General features: G+C 44.4%; 1 protein-coding gene across 3 annotated transcripts in view; it reads left to right on the top strand.

Moving 5' to 3' along the window:
• EXOSC7 (exosome component 7) overlaps nucleotides 1-17562 on the top strand; it is a 261176-nt gene extending 243614 nt beyond the window's left edge. For 2 of the 3 annotated variants that reach the window (XM_069648313.1, XM_069648314.1), the window contains one exon: nucleotides 5230-5432. In XM_069648313.1, coding sequence (XP_069504414.1) covers nucleotides 5230-5334 — 105 coding nt within the window. In that variant the 3' untranslated portion in view covers nucleotides 5335-5432. Of the gene's footprint in view, nucleotides 1-5229 lie in introns of all 3 variants that reach the window. The other variant, XM_069648312.1, reaches the window with a different exon arrangement.
• The last annotated feature ends 1001 nt before the right edge of the window (nucleotides 17563-18563 follow it).

Below are 18563 nucleotides of genomic sequence, written 5' to 3'. Positions count from 1 at the left end.
TTTCTCTGCTCCTCTCACAGGCCAATCCCACTGCTGCTCTCCATGATCCTATTCCCTCTTCTTATTCTTAAAATCTATCCTTCTGTTAATTCTTATCTTACTAGTCTTTTTAACATTTCTGTTTGTACTTCTACTTTTCCACTTTCATTCTAGCATGCTAATATTCTTCCTATCCTGAAAAAACCTCCTTTAGATCTGTCCTCTCCCTCAAATGTTCACCCTATTTTTCTTCACCCTATTTTACTTGTTTTCTATTTCTCTAGCTTCTGAAATGGCTCGTTAATGCTCAGGTTTCTTCCTTTGTTACAGTTTACTCTATTCCTCCTTGTTTTCATTCTGGGTTCTGTCCTCTTCCCTCTACTGAAACTGCTTCTTTCTGTCTGTAATTCGTTGCTCTCTGCTTGCTATTGTAACACTCCTATTTTCATACTTCTGAATCTGTCTGCTGCTTGCGACAGTGAATCATGCGTTACTCTTACAGTCTCTTTATTCTTGTGTTCTCTAGAGCTGTGCTTTCCTGGTTTCACTCCTATTTGCCTAACCACTATTAATCTGTTTCGTGGCTGGGACCTGTTCTGATTCTTTTTCTCTTTCTCATGGTGTCTAAGGTTCTGTTCTTGGTTCTTTCCTTTTTTCTCTTTACACGTACCTTCTTGCTGCCATTATTTCCTCCTTTGGGTTAGCATTTTTATGCTGGCGATGCCCAGCTCTTTTTGTCTTTCTCCCTTCACACCTCTTATTCACGAGAATCCTTTGTCCTGTCTTTGCGCTATTAAGAGCTGGATGCCTGCTCATTTTCTTGTTCTTAATGCTTCAGAAACCAAAGTTCTCTTTTTCCCAGCTTGCACTATTCCTCCTCCTTCTCCTTCATCCTTTGTCCTGTGTCCCCCATCTCGTCTTCCTATTTCTTCTTTTTATTGTTTTGGTTTATTCAAACCTTTCCAATTCTCTCACGCACAATATCAAAATCGAAAACGAATCAAGAAAAAAAGGAAAGAAGAACAAAAAAAGAAAAACCTCGAACAAACACAGAAAACCATATATGGTAAAATATAGGACAACGCAATCCTCATTAGAAATCCATGTCACTTATTCCAAGTTCATGGTGTTAAATTCTTTCTTATAAAACTTATCACAGTCCACCAATTCAATATCCTAATCATTCTACTAATTGGGCTTTAGATACATTTAAACATTTCACTAAAGGCGCAATTTCCAAACCATCTTAAATAATATTAACACAAGTACAGCGATGCCACAGATCATCCTGTGGCAACAAGCTAAAGGTGACCTCCGTTTGGCTTCCAATGCACTACAGTCCAGTATGATGTGCCTTGTTTCAACTTTTCCAGGTGTGTCCCACGGAACCTACATAGGGAGTCATCTGCTTGTACTAGGCCTTGCCTTACTTCCTTTGACGCCAATAAGTTCCATCTCAAATTTAGCAAGAGGTGACGGTAGTATTTGTTTAGAAATTGAAATATAATTAATGCATTAGTTCCTCTTGTGTTCTGTAGAAAGATGTTTCATAGAGGAATACTCGTGAAACCGATCTATGGTTTCTACCCAATCTTTATCAAAGTGTTTTATTCGCTTTGTCCTGGTTTGACGAGCATTTCTCCATCTAAGGCAAGGTCCCCCAAAATCTTATCACACTCCATAGCAAACCACCCCAGAGCATTGTTGTGTTTTCCCAGAGTGGTATTCCTTGCCAGATGAATCCACACTTTGTACAGGGTGTCGCCAATTTGGAGTATAATCTTATTAAACAGTGATAACTTTTTCCAATATTCATGTGCTGCCATTGGTATCGTGTTGGGAACCTTTAAGCAGTGCCTTCACACCACCGCCTCAATAGTGTCAAGAATGCCCACAGCTGACTCACTTAACCCCTCAGCATCTTACACAAGTTTAGTAATGTTCTTCCCCTTGTAAATCAGGCCCTCCGGCTTAATAGAATATCTATCAAACCTAGTATCCAGCTTAGTGAGTTAGACAGCAAGGGCAGCCGCCTTTGACTTTAGACACTACCAGATCCTTCCACATGAAGACTGTGCAAAAATCAGGAAACCAGGTAAAGCATGTAGTCTGTACACTCAACCTACTCTCGCAAAGACCAGACCAATTTGTTTTGCAGTTTTCCCTTGGTGAGCTGCATTATTTTTGTCTTGTCTGGATTCATTTCAACCCGTTCAGATCAGCATATTCAACAAAGGATTTCAGGAGCCTCTGGAGGCCTTTTTTGGTAAAGTCAAAAAAGAGGAAGTCGTGGGCATATAATAGACCTGGAACCTTAAATGACCCTATTTTCGGAGATACAAAAGCTGACCGATCCAGAAGGTCCTTGATGTCAGCTACATAGAAGTTAAAAAGACAGAGGGCCAATACGCACCCCTGTCTTGTGCCCTTTAGTACCTCCATGCGGCAAGAAAAGTCACCATCTTTATTGAATCTAACCTGTATAGCGAACCTAGTATGAAGACCCATCAATATTTTCAACAAGCCCCGTTTCGCCCACAACCTCCTATGGTCTACCCTGTGAAAAGCATTGGAGAGATCAATTGAAGACCGTCCCCTCATTTTCCACCCAAACTTGTTTGAGAAAGCAAATGACCATACCGTTCAAAGATGTTGAGTGACCTTTTCTAAAGCCTGTTTGAAGCGCTGACAACTGGTGCGTCGACTCAACCCATTGGTTTAAATGATCCAGCAGTATAGACGAAAATAATTTGCAGTCTGCGTCCATCAACAAGATAGGTCTATAGTTCAATGGCTCATTTTGAGGCCCTCGCTTATATATGGGCACTACTGTCGCCAATTCCCAAGAGTAAGGCAACACACCCGTACTAACCATGCCTGCAAATTGTATGGTTCAGATCTTCCCCCACATATCAGGGTCCTCCTTGAAGATGCTGTTGGTTAGGCCATTCGGCCCGCTGCTCTAGAATTACTGCAGGCCTTTATGAATACGACTATGGAGTCTAAGTCAATCGGAAGATACCAATTATCGTGGTGCACAGGCTTTTCCCCACCCACATTACCAAACTCATACTCAGAGTTTCCCAAAGAACTTAACCCAGTCTTGTTCCGATACAGATATTTCTTCTACTGCTTGTTATCGTGGCCTCTACAGCTCATTATCTTGGTCTCTATCTTGACACTGATTTATATTTTACTTGTATTTCTATTATTTCTCGCTCCTGTGGTTATCCTTGTAACATTCGTATAGTTGGGTCTTTTCTTACTTTTGGTGTCACCAAACTTCTGTTCTCCTAGTTTATTTTTTCAGTTCTTTTTTTGTTGCTTTATTTTTTCCTTCTTCGTCTTCCTGTTTCTTGTCTTGCTCCCTTAAAGTCTGTTTTTAATACGACTTTTGTATTTGCTTTCTACCTCTTTATCCTATCTTGGATGGTTATTTTTTCATTCTCGGCTTAAATTTTACTTACTTTGTATTGTGTTTAAATCTCTTCATGGTTTGGTTCGAATTAATCTTGCATCCCTTTCTTTTTATGTTCCTTCTCGTGTTCTTCGTTCAAAATCTCAATTTCTATTCTCGTCTTCCTCATCTCCCACCCCACCCCCGTGCTCAATCGTGTTTTTGTTCTTTTTCTTTGCTTGCTCCGCTTCACTGGAATGCTCTTCCTTTTTCTCTTCTATCTATTCTTTCCCATTCTCTATTTTGCTTCTCCTTGAAGAGTTATCTCCTTCAATCTTAATTGTGCATTATATTAGTTTTCCTCTTTCAAGGTCAACTATTCCCATTTCCTCTCTTATGGACCATTTCACTCGGTATTCATAACTATTGTACTGTAACTTGGCATATGTACAGCGCCTTGGCGTAAGGCGCTATATAAATAACAAAATACAAAAAAATAAAGCCGTGATTGGTAAAACGGATAAAATCCCCCTGCTGGGGGATCTTCCCTTCTCTCCACTAGAGCATATGCAAGTCGCTTTATCCTGGCCTGGGGAACGTCAAGGATGAAGAGAGGCTTTCAAATTTCTTTTGTCCAGACTTGCTGCACACTCTGTCCGAGTGAGTCGCCACACACAAGAATATTTGGAAGCTAGCAGAACAATACACCCTGATCCCTACTGGTTATCCAAGACATGGAAAGAAAAATGTTATTTAGAAAGGGTACAAAAGAAAATGCGTTGTTCAGCCTGAAAATAAAGAAGCAAGCATAACTTGGAAACCTGACAAAATTGTGCCAATTTCTAAGCACAAAGTGTATTTACTCTGCTCTGCTAAATGTTTGATTTGAATAGCTGCTGCTGCTTCTTACCATAGCCAGCCAGAAGTCCTATTTTGCTCTGTGGTTAAGCTCTGCCTGCCAACTCTTACCCACACAAAATCTGCTCTCGAGGAAAATCCAGGAAGCTTTGTGTTACCATGTCTCTTGATGTTTTTGATTTTTAGAAGGGACCCTACCTGCTTCATAACAGTCAATTATGGGCACATACTGTGCTTATTATTGCTTCAAATATGTGTGATTTTGTTTTTTTACCTCCTTTTTTTGGGCAGTAATAGAATTGTATTCATTTTTGTGTATGTATTGTAGTTCCCGCTGATTTTAGGCAGCATTTTGCTTTTGTTTTAGGCAGCATTTTGATTGCTTATGTAATCTGCTGTGTTGGAACCGTATCAGTCTTTATTTTGCCATATGCTAAACTGTCATCCAGGTTGTGCATGCATTCACCCATTTTTCTGCTGACTTGACTTAGGTTTCCTGCCCTCCTGAGGTTTTCATCAACCAGTTCTGTTTTCACCCACATCTCTCGGCTCTGGATTGCCAGCAGCCTCTCAAACCATCTTCTCAATCATCACAAACTCTACTTTTCTATGGTCATTCTCCAGGCCAAAGACTTCATTTTTAACCACCACAGATCCTTTATTGTATCCAGTCTTTCCATTTAGATCATATTGGACCAATTGATTGATTGATGCCAATCAGGGGTACAATTCCATCTGTGCCATATTGTCATTGGATCCTTCATCTTTCTGACTTTTGTATCTGATTTGTATACCTAAAGCGAGTCACACCCAAAGATCTCTTGGTTTTAATGGTCTCATTAGCTAGTCTGGTTGAATCGAGGTGGTTCTTTTTCTGCAATACTGTTAATGCGTTTTTTTTTTGTATTTTTTTAGCTATTTGTTGCAGTATCTCATCAGTTTCTCCTTGCTTTGCACATTTTCATTCTTTTGTTTGTTTTGTTTCTCCTCCGCAGACTGGAAAACGAGTTGGAAAGTCCTTACATGTGTCACTTCAAGATGTTTTGAACAAAGAAGAAAGTTTGGGAAAAAAACGACTTAAAGTTGGATTTCTGAGATGAGCTATTAATAGGAAAAAAGGATAAAGAATGTTTGTATTTTTTGGATAAGCGATACTGAACTGGTTTGAAATTTCTTATAAAACTCTATTTTTGGTCTTTATGCTGGTCAGTGTCTCTTTCTCAGACTAACATGGTACATTTTTAAAACTGCATACCTAAAGTCCAATGCTGTACATAATATCCGTAAATCTGTTTGTCGAAGAAGGAAGCTTACACAAAGGTGACATGGTTTTGGTTAAAGACTTATTTTATATAAGCAAAGATCCTCATTGTAGCTAACTTCTACTCAAAACAAATACTAAAGAGTCCTGCCAGAGTGTCCATCAAAGTAATTTCCACCGTCTGGTTTCACAACCTACTTGTATCCCACACACTACATCTAAAAGGTAAATATTATAGTGTTGTACATAGTTCTAAGACCTATGTTAGCCACAGTTACAAGACTCATGTTATTCTTCATGATGTTAATCCAATGTAAAAAATGCAATTGCTGTTATTTGCATTGTTCTGGAAGCTGTAGAACACAACTGGGCTGATGACAACACGATGTTCTGTGGAGAATGTTTGTGTTTAAAAGGGGACTGTTGTGGTGATGGGTAATGATCTGGGGCTGATGAGGATATACCTTAAAGGCAGTTTATAATCCTACCGTGTACAGTAGATCCTTGAACTTAATAGTAAACCTTTAAGGATAATAGCGCCCTTATCCTGCGTCTTTGATGGTGTTCAGAAAGAATGTTCTCACAGCAAAAATATCAGGGGGAATGACTCCCTTCCCCTGGCTTGTGGGTTTCAGCCAGTCTTTATACAATGTGAAGTCCAGGAGAATGACTCCCTTCTCCTGGTATGAATCTGTACAACTTCCAGTAAAACCAGGGGAAATGACTCCCTTCCCTTGGTGTTTCTCTGTGCTGGACCAAGATAATGCCTCCCTTCTCTTGGTATGACTTTGCAGAGTTCTCAACATTGCTAAGGGGAATGACTCTCTCCCTGGCGTCTTTAATACCACTCCTGGTTCGATACCAGGAGAATGACTCCCTTCTCCTGGTATTGCTGGATGAATTTCTTTCTCACTGCTTTCAGTTTTGATGCACACTTGGCCACTGAAATCTATTATTAGCAGAGTCTCAAGGCTTGTTGGGGTCCCACAATCTTCTCTGGGGGACAGTGGTTTTCTCTGCCACTGTGATGGGGAATATTTCCTCTGATGCTTTCAGTATCCACTCTTGGGTCCCAGACCCTTCTCAGACTAGTGGTAGAGTCCCCGACCCTTGACTGATGGTCCGTCTGACACTGACACAAGGATGACGGTGCTGGGGGGATGACTGACAGTGGCTAGGCCCAATTTATTTATTTTTATTGGGCATTTGTAAGGCGCTTATACAGCAAGAATTGTTTCAAATGCCCAATAACTGCTTTAGTCTCACTGGGACGACTTAAAACTGCTTGAGTGTCTCTCATGTTCCCTCTGTGTCTCATGTACATCCTCGAGGCTCTAGGTACATCACCAGGGCTTTCTGAAACCAGGATCAACCTTGTCGGCTCTTTGGCTTCGCTCTGTGTCAGGATCCGCAACATGGCGTCTCCCTGCACAGCTCCAATTTCTTTCTTCCCTCAGTTGTGAGCTTGGGTCTCTACAGGCAGACCTAACCGAGATTTCCCACAGATGCTCACCGGCTTAAAGTCCCTCTCCTGCTGGACCGCCAGCAGGATACGATCCTGCACTGGAGATTGCCTGCACCTATGTCCTCTTATGACTGCACTAGTCTCCGTGGCCAGACTTGCCTGGTCTGATTGTCCTTTAGTCCTCTTCAATATTTGTATCCATTTCCTCCCATGCGGTTCACAAGAGTCCTTCAACTCTGTTGATGACTGGATCTTCCTGCCTCCATGTGGCCACCTTGTACCACCATAAATACAGTCAATGGTCTTTGTCTCCTGTGTTCCTAGTCCTGGTACTTTTGGTGTTATGTTCTAGGTCGCAGTAATACATAGGTTTGCATTCAATGTAGCTGCTCTGAACATTGGGGAGGGTTAGGGAATTTCTGGGAGTGACAACATTGAGTCGGCTGTACCTGTGACAGGGTGGTCCCATCACAAAGAATCACGCTGACTCTTACAGAAAGTCCAAGGGTGTTTATTGAAATACAAGTGATCAGAATGGCTGTTAATCTCAAAGTTCTTTGTGGGTATTGGGATTTTGGTGGAATTTGCGCTAGGGCGGGCCCTCTCTCTCCTTGCTCTGCCCTGTTCTTGGTTCCCAACTTCCTAACTCGGACGTCCATATCTGGACGTTGGAGGTTACTGATGCCAGTCCTACTGTCTGTTTTACTTTCTCAGTGCAGGTGTTTGTTAGGATGTGCAGTGTTTCCAATGTTTACCTGTTAAACCATGAGTGTATAATATTTCCTTCACTATGTCTATTGTCACTTAGATATTATAGAACATAGAACTGCATCTTATGTAGCAGGGTTCCAAGGAGAGCCAGTGAAGAAGCAGGGCCTTAGTGGGAAGATTGTACTCCTCCTGCTGGGGGTCGTCTTATGTCATCAACTTGCAAATAAAAGGTTATTTACCTTTAAACTACTGGTTATGTGAAAGCCTCCCTTTGTACATAACATTTGGCGACGAGGATTTTGACTGGGACCCGGAGGACGACCCCCAGCGCCTTTTCTACAGATCTAGTGTGCTGGCTGTGGAGCGGAGCCAGCCTGACTTGCCTGAGGGAGGGCCTTTTTCAGTGGATTATTGACGGCCTGACATCCAGTGTGTGGCATCCACCGGAGGGACATTGCTAGCGCCAGAGGAAAACCCCTGGAGGCTCCGTGGTCTGTGGGAGCTGGAATTGGACCCCTGCAATTTTGTTGAACTTGTGGAGACCGGGCTGGCAAAGACACGGCTTTGGCACTTTTATAATTGGATTTTGGGTTGTGTGTTTTCCGAGCGGCCATTGGACACCCTGGCCCCACACTGAGCAAGGTTGAGAAAGGAGTCGCCGCCGATGACCCTGGTGAGGCGCTCCAGGGTGAGTACATAACCAAGCAGCTATTTTTTAATTAGTGTCACCTACCTGTTTGGGTGGGAGCTCTATTGGTTAAACCAGAATTGCAAGCTTGTTATTCTTTCTGCAACTTTGAGACATGGCAAATGTGCCTGCTCCTGTGTTTTTTCTGGCAGTGCCAGGTGAATCCAGGGTTAGATGGGAAGACTGGAAGGAAGGATTCAGCAAATATGCCTTAGCAGTGTTTGGTGCCAACTACTCCAATGAGCGCAAGGAGGCATTCCTATTTCACTGTTTGGGAACTGCAGGCCAAGAAGTCTTAAAGAGATTGCCGGAGCCTTCTGACATTTTGGATGCTGGTCCATATGAAAGGACATTAGCCAAACTGGACAGGCATTTTAGAGTGGAGGAGAACATTATATTGGAAAGATATAAATTTGCCACGAGAGAGCAGAAGAATGGGGAAAGTATCGAGGATTTTGTCACGGCTTTAAGGGGCTTAGCAGTGAAATGCAAATTCACTCACTGTCAGGATGAGCACTTGAGAGACCAGCTAATGATTAAATGTTCCAATGACAGTATTAGGAAAGAACTATGGAAAGAGAGGAACTCCACTTTGGATCGAGCAATTGAGATAGCGAAAATGGTGGAACACACAGATAAGTGCATTGAAGTTCTTCAATTGGATACTGTGAACAATGGTAAACCCAAGTTGGATGAGAGTCAGGGTTCAGTGCTGAAGGTGTCAAAGGTTGTTCAGAGGCAGAGTACGTGGAATCCAAGACGCGCCTCGCAGAATGCTAAAAGGAGCGAAGAGAACAGACCGGCAACTGGCAGAGGATGGCGTCAACGGGTTCCTGCAAAAGATAGCAGAGGGATTCCCAAAGACATGAATTCTTTCAAGATGGTTAGGGATTCAGGACAATCCAGAGGTTTTCCAGGGAGAAGATGCTTTAGATGTGGAAGCTTGTCGCATATAGCCTCGGATAAGGATTGCTTTGCTATTCATATCATATGCAATGAGTGTGGTGTGAGAGGGCACATTGCCCGATGTTGTAGAAATTTTAATGCTGGGTCAAATCAAGTGCATGAAATAAGCGCAAGTTATGAAGATGAGTCATATTGTGAGGATGGCAGAGAAGTGGTATTTACAGTGAATGCTGTCAATGGCAGAGTGAAAATGCAGAAACCTTATGCTGAGGTTGTAATTCGAGGTGTACCCGTACGCATGCTAATGGATAGTGGTGCTGACTACACCTTGATAAGTGTGGAAGTGTGGAGGAACAAATTCGATAGTTGTACTCTGTGGGAAAATACTGTTAAAGCAAATGCTTATGGAGATGTTCCCATAGATATTATAGGTTGCTTTGATGCTGAATTACAGTTTAAGGACAGGAAGGCCAAAGGTTGTGTGTATGTTACCAACAGAGGGGGTGAATTGTTGTCATGGAGTGATCAAGCTGAATTGAAGATAAGGCTTGAGGCAAGTCATCCCGAGCAGGTAATGTCTGTTGCGGGAGGAGAGCCCACAGAGATACAAACCACGTTATCTGGGAAATTGGGGTGTCTTAAGGGCTTTGTACATGTAATTCGCCTAAAGAAAGGAGCTGTCCCTAAGATTGCAAAACTGCGAACTATTCCTCTTGCTCTTAGAGGAGATGTAGAGGAAGAACTCAAGAGAATGGAAAGAGATGGTGTCATTGAAAAGATAGAAGCATCTGAATGGGTCAGTCCTATAGTTGTAGTCAGAAAAGGCAATGGGTCTTTGAGGCTCTGTATAGATCTTAGACATCTAAACAGCATGGTTGTGGCAGACAGGTTTCCTCTTCCCCGAATAGATGATTTGATGGTGGGAGTAGCTGGGTCAAAAGTGTTCTCCATACTAGATCTTAAATCGGCCTACCATCAGGTTGAATTGCACCCTAATTCCAGGGATCTCACCGCCTTCATCACCCCGATTGGATTGTTCAGGTGTGTTCGCATGCCATTTGGTTTGGTCTCAGCCGCAAGTGTGTTTCAGAGTATTATGCATAAATTACTTGGGGGTGAAAAAGGGGTGATGTGTTATCAGGATGATGTTCTTGTATGTGGGAGCGATGAGAAGGAGCATGATGTTCGTTTGAAAAGAGTTTTGGATATTTTGAAGGAGGCAGGCCTCACCGTTGCCTTGGAAAAATGTACTTTTAAAGCCAACAAAGTGGTGTACCTGGGTCATGAGATCACTGGGGAAGGGGTTAGACCCAAGGAGGAGGCTATTGAGGCCATAAAAAGAATGGAGGAGCCTAAGTCTAAAGGGGACGTACTATCATTTTTGGGACTGGTGGAGTTTTACGGCAAATTTGTCAAGGGGTTAGCAGAAATGTCGAGGAATATGAGATTTCTCACTCGCAAGGGAGTCGTTTTTAAATGGTGTGACCGGTGCAAGAAAGAATTTTTGATGATAAAAGAGGCTATTGTCAATGCTCCCATTTTGAAAATATTTGATGAAAGTAAACCCACATTGCTTTTTGTTGATGCCAGTGATTATGGTGTTGGGGCTGTTCTGATGCAGGAGGATCAGACAGGTTTACAGACTGTGGCTTTTGCGTCCAGGTCTTTGAAGGGCCCAGAATCTAGATATTCAGTTATTGAGAAGGAGGCTCTAGCATGCGTTTGGGGTGTCGATAAATTTAAAAGATTCTTGTGGGGGAGGAGTTTCACCATTTGCACTGACCATAAACCCTTGGTTGGAATTTTTACGAAAGGTGGTTTGGAGGGAGTGTCAAGACGCATTATGAAATGGGTCACGGCATTGCAAGGGTTACAGTATACCATGCTCCACGTAAAGGGGGAGGTTAATGTGGTTGCAGACGCCTTGTCTAGATCTGTCCAGAGGGAAATTTCTGACGATAGTGACTTTACAATTTCAGAGGAGAGTGCAGAAATATTCCAGGTGCATGAAACATTAAAGAAAAGTGAGTGGGATGTGTCTTGCACGGAGGATGTTGTATATCAAGGAGTACTTACTCTGGTTGCAGAAGGTAAAATTAAGAGCCACAGGGGCGAGATGAATGGTTTTGCCAAAGTGAGGGAGGAGCTATGGATTCAGGATGGTTATTTATACAAGGGTCACCAGATGGTTGTGCCAGTCGGTATGAGGAAGTCTGTCTTGGAGTTGGCCCATGTTGGGCATTTAGGTCTGGCCAGGACGAAGGGACTTGTGAGGTCTGAATTTTGGTGGCCTGGTATCGACAAGGACATAGAGGAACAAGTCAAAGACTGTGTGGAATGTATTGAGGGAAACAAAGGCTTGAAAGTGCAAAAAGTTCCCATGGTAGTGAGGGAGTCCCCGCGTGTCCCTTGGGACGAAATTGCGTTGGATCTCCTCGGTCCATTTAATATTGGTGGTGGCAGAGATAGCTACCTATTAGTAGTCATGGATTTATTATCAAAATGGCCGGAGGTATGTGTACTCAAGGACATATCCAGTAGTAGTATAATCAGATTTTTGGAACAACTGTTTTGGAGAGAAGGGTTTCCAAGAAAGTGTTTGTCTGACAATGGGACCCAACTTGTTTCCAGAGAGTTTAAAGAATTCTTAGAGAATCATGGGATTGAGCAGGTGAATACTTCTTTATATCATCCCCAGAGTAATGGGTGTGTGGAACGATTTAATAGGACTCTGATGGAGGCTATTAGGATAGCGGTGGCTACTGGAGGAGATTGGGTGAGAACAGTGATGGAACGCAAATCCAGTATAGGCTAACTACCCATAGTGTCACAGGCGTGAGTCCATTTGAGATCTTGAGAGGAAGAAAACCAAATACTCATTTATGTCCAGGTTGGATGGGCAAATCAAAAATGGTGGATGTGGATCTAGAGAGTGTAAAAAGGAGAATTTTTGAAGCTGGAGTTAGATCCAAGGAGAGGTATGATCAGAAGAATTGTTGTAGGGAACTCAAGGTCAAAGAGGGTGATTGGATTAAAGTCAAGCTCCCCACCAAAGTTCGTAAAGGAGCCTCGTTGTTTTCTGAACCCAAGCAAGTTGTGAAAGACTTGGGTTCGTCAGTGTTGGTCAAAGGAGGAGCTATTTGGAATAAGGAAAGGGTGGCTTTTCCGTTTCAATGTTAATTTGTCTTCAGTTAGTTGGAGACAGGGACTTTCTTGTGACTCTACCTAATCAACCACTAGATGTCATATACCTATGCTCTTGATTTGTGCCAGGACTTGCAGCGCATCCAATGTTTTACCTGTTAAACCACGAGTGTATAGTATTTATTTTACAGGTTTCAATTTCAGTTGTTCTATATGTGTTTTACAGGTTTCAATTTTAGTGGGTCCTCACCCACACAGTTACTTGTTATGTTTAAGGAGGAGAGGTGTTAGGATGTGCAGTGTTTCCAATGTTTACCTGTTAAACCATGAGTGTATAATATTTCCTTCACTATGTCTATTGTCACTTAGATACTATAGAACATAGAACTGCATCTTATGTAGCAGGGTTCCAAGGAGAGCCAGTGAAGAAGCAGGGCCTTAGTGGGAAGATTGTACTCCTCCTGCTGGGGGTCGTCTTATGTCATCAACTTGCAAATAAAAGGTTATTTACCTTTAAACTACTGGTTATGTGAAAGCCTCCCTTTGTACATAACAGTGTTTAACCTAAGTCGCCGGCTATCTGACTTCCTAGGGAACTTCTAACTCTCCCTTGCCTATTCCCGCTTAGTATTCTCATGGAGTAATGAGCAGAGCCTTCATTCTCCCTATGTCACACTCGCTCCATGCATACACTCTGATCTGTCCCTGCTCCCTTATTAATCTTCTTCCTCCCACTCCCTTACTGACCCTCCAATCTCTCACTCTGCCTTTCCTTCTCCAACTTTTGATCTTACTTCCGTCCCCACTTCTACCTGTTCCTCGTGTGTCAAGCTCTGTATTACTTTATTCTAACAGCTACTCCTGTACTCCCACTCACCTTCACTCTCCCACTCTCTCTATTCTTTTCTCTAAACTCCCAGGGATATTGTGCCCTGCTCACCCCTCTAGTACTGACTGCCAATCTACTACTAATTTCTTTGACCCGTTGGTTCGGCTGCCTCACTCCCTAGTACCACTTATAACTCGATTGCTATTCTACTCTCACTCTACCTGTTTCACTCATGCTCTCCTCTTTCTTACACAAACACTTCACAGAGCCCCTCTTAACAATAACCTCTGCACTCCAAACGCTTTGCCTTCTCTGCTCTCTTGGATGTCTTCCACCACCTCTTGTCCTCACCCAACTAACCCACACTTACACATTCATACACAATTCCTTATCCTCCCCCTCCGTCCCCAGGATTGGATTCTCACCCTGTCCAATCCCTTACCTGGCTCTCGGGGTGTGACAGTGGAGGCCCGGGGAAGGCTTAAAAGGGCTGTGCCACTCTTGTGCTGCATTTCTTGAAGACCATCTGTTTTCAAGTTCTTCTAGCGGTCTTCCACTCTAACAAAAATTCCATGGTGGTTTGGTGGGTCCCTGATTCAGAGGGCCTCTCCCCTTTAGGAAAAATCTGTGGTGGGGTAGTGGAGTTTCATGTTCCTCTTGCAGCAGCACATGTTCTCTTCTCTGTTCCCTGTTCTGCAAGGTTACTGGGTCACGTCTCTTGCCGGCCGGTTTCGTGGGAGTTGCTGTGCTCTCTTGTTCATGGCAACCCTTCTCGGCGTCCTCTGACGTAAGGCTGACTAAGTTGTGCCACTCACAGTACCTCCTAGGTTTTCCGACCGACGGCTGTGTTGTACTGCTGCTGCCGGCGTCTTCCTCTATGCCGGCATTGAAGCAGGTAAGGAGGGGTGGGGAATGGGGCTTCTGACACTCGGGTGCCCTTTTTAGCTTGTGGTGTGACAAATCCAGTTTCTAATCAATCAGCCCCACACCTCTGTTACACCAGAATGGATCCAAACAGATTGGAAACAAGTCAATTATAAACCTCCTTGTCCATTTTTGGTAACCTGGGCGGAGCGGCAGGCTTATCTCTGCAAGGCCGTGGATCGTTGGTTAGTTGCACTCAGTGAAAATACAATTATTACCCAATGATAAAAGGGACTGTACAGTCAAGGTTGTATAAAAATATGTAATTTGTTATCACAACATACAGTTCTAGCACACTCCAAAAAATGCAACCCAGAAGACCGTTTCACAAAGGAAAGTGATGCACTCTTGATACTGATAGGAGGCTAGCCGGTAAAGCAATCAGTCGTAACTGTTTAAGGTTATTTGGTTTCAGCACCATGTGAGCAATCGGCCATAAATGTCACTAGGGGCCTTCGGAGAAGGACCAGGAGGACAGAACCACAATGTACCTCGTGCTTTGGGATGTTCTTGATGCTCGATAGGGTCGAGTCAGCTCCAGGATGCTTTGCAGCTCCTGCAACAGATTTCAATACGGGAGACCATTGCGGATATCAGGCGGCAGGCAGTTCGGGATGCAAGGCTGGACGAACGGCTGCAGGCTGGCCTACACGGCAGCTCAGGTTTCAGACGGCTTCAGTGACTGCAGCATGACAAGTCAGTGGTTCAGCCGGTCGCGGTTTGAGGGCTCCACTGCCTCGAAAATTTTGTCAAAAGATGGACACCAGTTGATCCTTGTTGTGGCACTCCTCCTAGCTTCTTCACTGGGCTTGTCGTCCTTTAAGGTGGACAGGCCAAATCTGCCGAGTGCTGGCAGGCTACAGCCTTTTCCTTTGTTCAGAGACTCTCTGGCACTTCCCACCTAGGAAGCTTGCTGGCAGAACCTAGCAGGGCATGCTGCTGTGTGCTGGCTGGGTACGGGTTCTGGAGCTGCTGGACGGGTCCTCTGAGTTCAGTATCTCCCTCTGTTCGCTTGGAGATGTTTAGGGGAGGGATCTTCCTTACCTCTTGGAAATCCAGACCTTCCTTCACTGGCACAAGCTGTAAGGCGAAACTGTACCTTCAGCCAGGGTCCAAATGAGTCCTTACTTCCTTCAAAGTTGGCGGATGATGTGCCAAAAGAGGGCAAACACCACCTTTTAAGGCCAAATGGGCTCCAGTGATTGGTGCAGGCTAAGCCTACTTTAATTAACCAATCCTGGGTCCACACCAACAATCTTCTGTTATGCGTGAGGTCATAACCAGAGTGCTTTATAACAGGAAAGGTAAAAGGGGGACAACAAGCATTACTAAATTCCCCCCATCGTCCTGTCTGTTGTGGATCAAAGGGTCTCCCTGGTTAATTGAGCTCTCTGTGGTTCCTGATCAAAAGTGGAAGGTCTCCCTTGAAACAGCATTCTGCCCAAACGTATGGTTGCTGCCAAACCACATACTCGTACCTTCCTGAATGGGGGTCCCCCTCCGGGGATGACCACTGTAAACGGTTGTCCCAGACATTACATTTCACTGCCCTTAAAACTAAGAAGCAGGAGCTGACTGCAAGTTGACACAGATGCATATCAAAAGGGGTGTTGGGTATCCTGTCCTTTGGCAGTCCTGCGACCAGACGTCCCGCAGGCCTGCTTCAATTAACTTCTCATCAGTATGTGCTGCCACCAGCAGGCGGACAAAGGACAGGGCGGATCCATGGAGCCTTTGTCAATTAATGAGGCTGGCCATGACAGGAGGAAGGTTTTGCCTACCCCCTTCTTGAAATGCTTTAATGTACCCGTGGCTATCACATTCTAGCTGAACATGACAGGCGGACTGCGCCTGGGCTGTGTCCACCCAGAGTACACATGAATGCGTTTGTTGTGCGGCGAGCATAGGAAAATGTGTGCGGAATAGCCCCACTCATTTTCCAAAGGTTGATCTCCCATCCAATTTCATAACGAAATTTCAAAAAAGCCCAGGGGAGCGCTCACTCCCCGTGCGGATGGTCGAATTCCTCAGAGGGTGGACTCCCCTCTGATGGGACCTAAACACTGGCCCTGTCATATACCCCAGGCTATCTTGCTTGTCCCCAGAGGGTGAGTCCCTCCCCATGAGCCCACATTTAACCACCCCTAGGGGAACTATTGTGTAGCGGCCCCACCTTGCTAGCCTAATGGGAAAGGGCCCCCCCCCCCTTGGGAGGAAGTAATGGCACCTTGTGAATCATCACATAACACGAAATTAAGCAAATTGGCTGGACACAATACACCAACTAATGCTTTGCTTTTCCTTTGTCCACTTTAAACTGAGTTTATGAGAGCACTGTGAAAATCACTTTTTCACTGTGGTCAATTTAACTTTGAGTTTGCTAAATGAATAAGGTAGACACCCGGCGGACGCTCTTAGCAATTGGATCTTGTGCATGACAACCCAATTTTAGTTTACGTACAGTTACATGATTTATCTCTGATGCACAGTAAGACATGAATCTGATTGTTATGATGTGGCATTTATAACGCGCCTATACATAGGTGTTTCAAGCATGGGAGGGGGAACAAGGGAAGACAGACAACGATCCTACTAGGCAAGGTGTCATCAGAACACGCAAGTGCATGGGAATGGGGAAAGGGTAAAGTGTGTGGGGAGAGGGAAAAGTGCAGTAAATGGGATATTAGAATAATAAGATGATCACAACAGCCAGCTGGTGGCAAGTGCAAGATAAGTGCTGATAGGGGGGACTGTAGGGATACAGAGAACAGTCCCCAGGTGCAGGGGTTGCCAGTGCAGGTGGGCAACTGACGGGGCCTGGGCCCCGAGATCAGAAAGGGTGGCCAGGTAACCAGTGCAGTTTCTGTCAGGAATCCATCAGGGGAGAGAAAGCAGAAGCAAAGAGGAAGGTTTTGAGGTGCTTCCGGATTGTTCTTATTAACAAAGCACTGTAATTTATTTGAAAACTGGTATATATGTAGGTTGCAAGCAACATTGATTGTTGCATGGTTTCTGTTCAGTGACAGTCTCCCTCTAAAGAAGTAACGGCACATTTTTTAATTCTCACTACCAAAGGGATTTGTAATGCGAGTTTGATCGGTCCTTGTTCAATGTGCAAGGTTAACCATTGCTTCAAGGCCTGCAGTCTCTATATGATGGTACTATGTAGATGTATTACTCCATTTTTGAGTGCTTCACATGAACAGACACCTTTTGCAGAGCTAAGTTAATAGAACAACTAAAAGCATTGGTTAAGTAAGCACTTGCACCTTGCCCTGCTGGGCACTAAGAGCGCTGTCCACAGAAGGCTGTGGCCAAGTATTACTGGCACGCCCTGTGTCGACGCCCATTTTTGAGTTTCGAAAAAGAAAATGTAATACTCTGCAGCTTCCACTAGATGTCGGCCTATGCACAGCATGTGAATCTAAGCTGATACAAGCATCAGAAATACGATTACGGTGAGTAGTGTATCATATATATATATTTCTGATGTTTGTTAATCTGCTTAGAATCACATGCTGTGCATAGGTCCGACATCCAGTGGTCACTGCGGAGTATTGCATTTTGTTTTTCGTAGTCGAAAAGGGGACGTCGACAAGGCGTGTCTGTAACACTATCCCTATAGTGACGTGCGTTGTACCCACAATCCCTCACGCGTCGAGGTCCCTCAGATTGTTTTTTTCCGCCCAGCTTATGGTCGCCTTACCGGAGCTCCTAGAGAGACATTACTAAACAATTACTACGGACCTCGGTCCTTAATATATACTTACTGTTAAAAGATCCCTCCCCTCGACGAGCAAGTTTTCGACGGAGGAGAAGAGACGGAGGGGATCCTTCGGCGCTGCCGAACACGTGGCCAGGCCTCGCCGGCCAACATACAGTAGGGAGAGTGGGGGTTTCGAACTTTTACCTTCTCGTCGAGAATGTCTTTCTTTCTCCCCTATCTTTCCCTTGGGGTTGTTATCACCAGTTTTTATTGCCTCAGCTATGGAGAGGACACCTTTTAAGTTTTGCCCACGCTGTAGGGGCAAATACACTTGGAAGGACAAACACAAGCTCTGTAATCGTTGCTTGCCCCTCGATCATAAAGAGGACAGCTGCGCGGCCTGTAAGCTCTTGAAACCAAGAACTTTTAAAGAACGGAAAGTTAAGAGGTGGGCAGACTACGCTATGTCGAAGTCAGTTTCCTCACCCGCCGCCGCTGTTACAGAAAGTGACGAGGAGGGTGATAACTCGACGTCCGTTACGGAAGTCATTAACCCCCAGAAGGAGCGCTCGCGCTCCTCGACGTCCGTCCCCGGGCCCGACGGGCTCGGCTCACGCCCTGCTTATGGGGATGAACACCCCGGCGACAAGGACGCACACAGACCCCATAGGCCTAAGCACACAACCCACGGCTCT

Source organism: Ambystoma mexicanum, chromosome 2q (assembly GCF_040938575.1).
Source record: "Ambystoma mexicanum isolate Mex_15411 chromosome 2q, UKY_AmexF1_1, whole genome shotgun sequence".
Classification (NCBI taxonomy): Eukaryota; Metazoa; Chordata; class Amphibia; order Caudata; family Ambystomatidae; genus Ambystoma; species Ambystoma mexicanum.
Note: the sequence above shows the minus strand (reverse complement) of the source record. Positions and strands in the feature narration are given on the sequence as shown.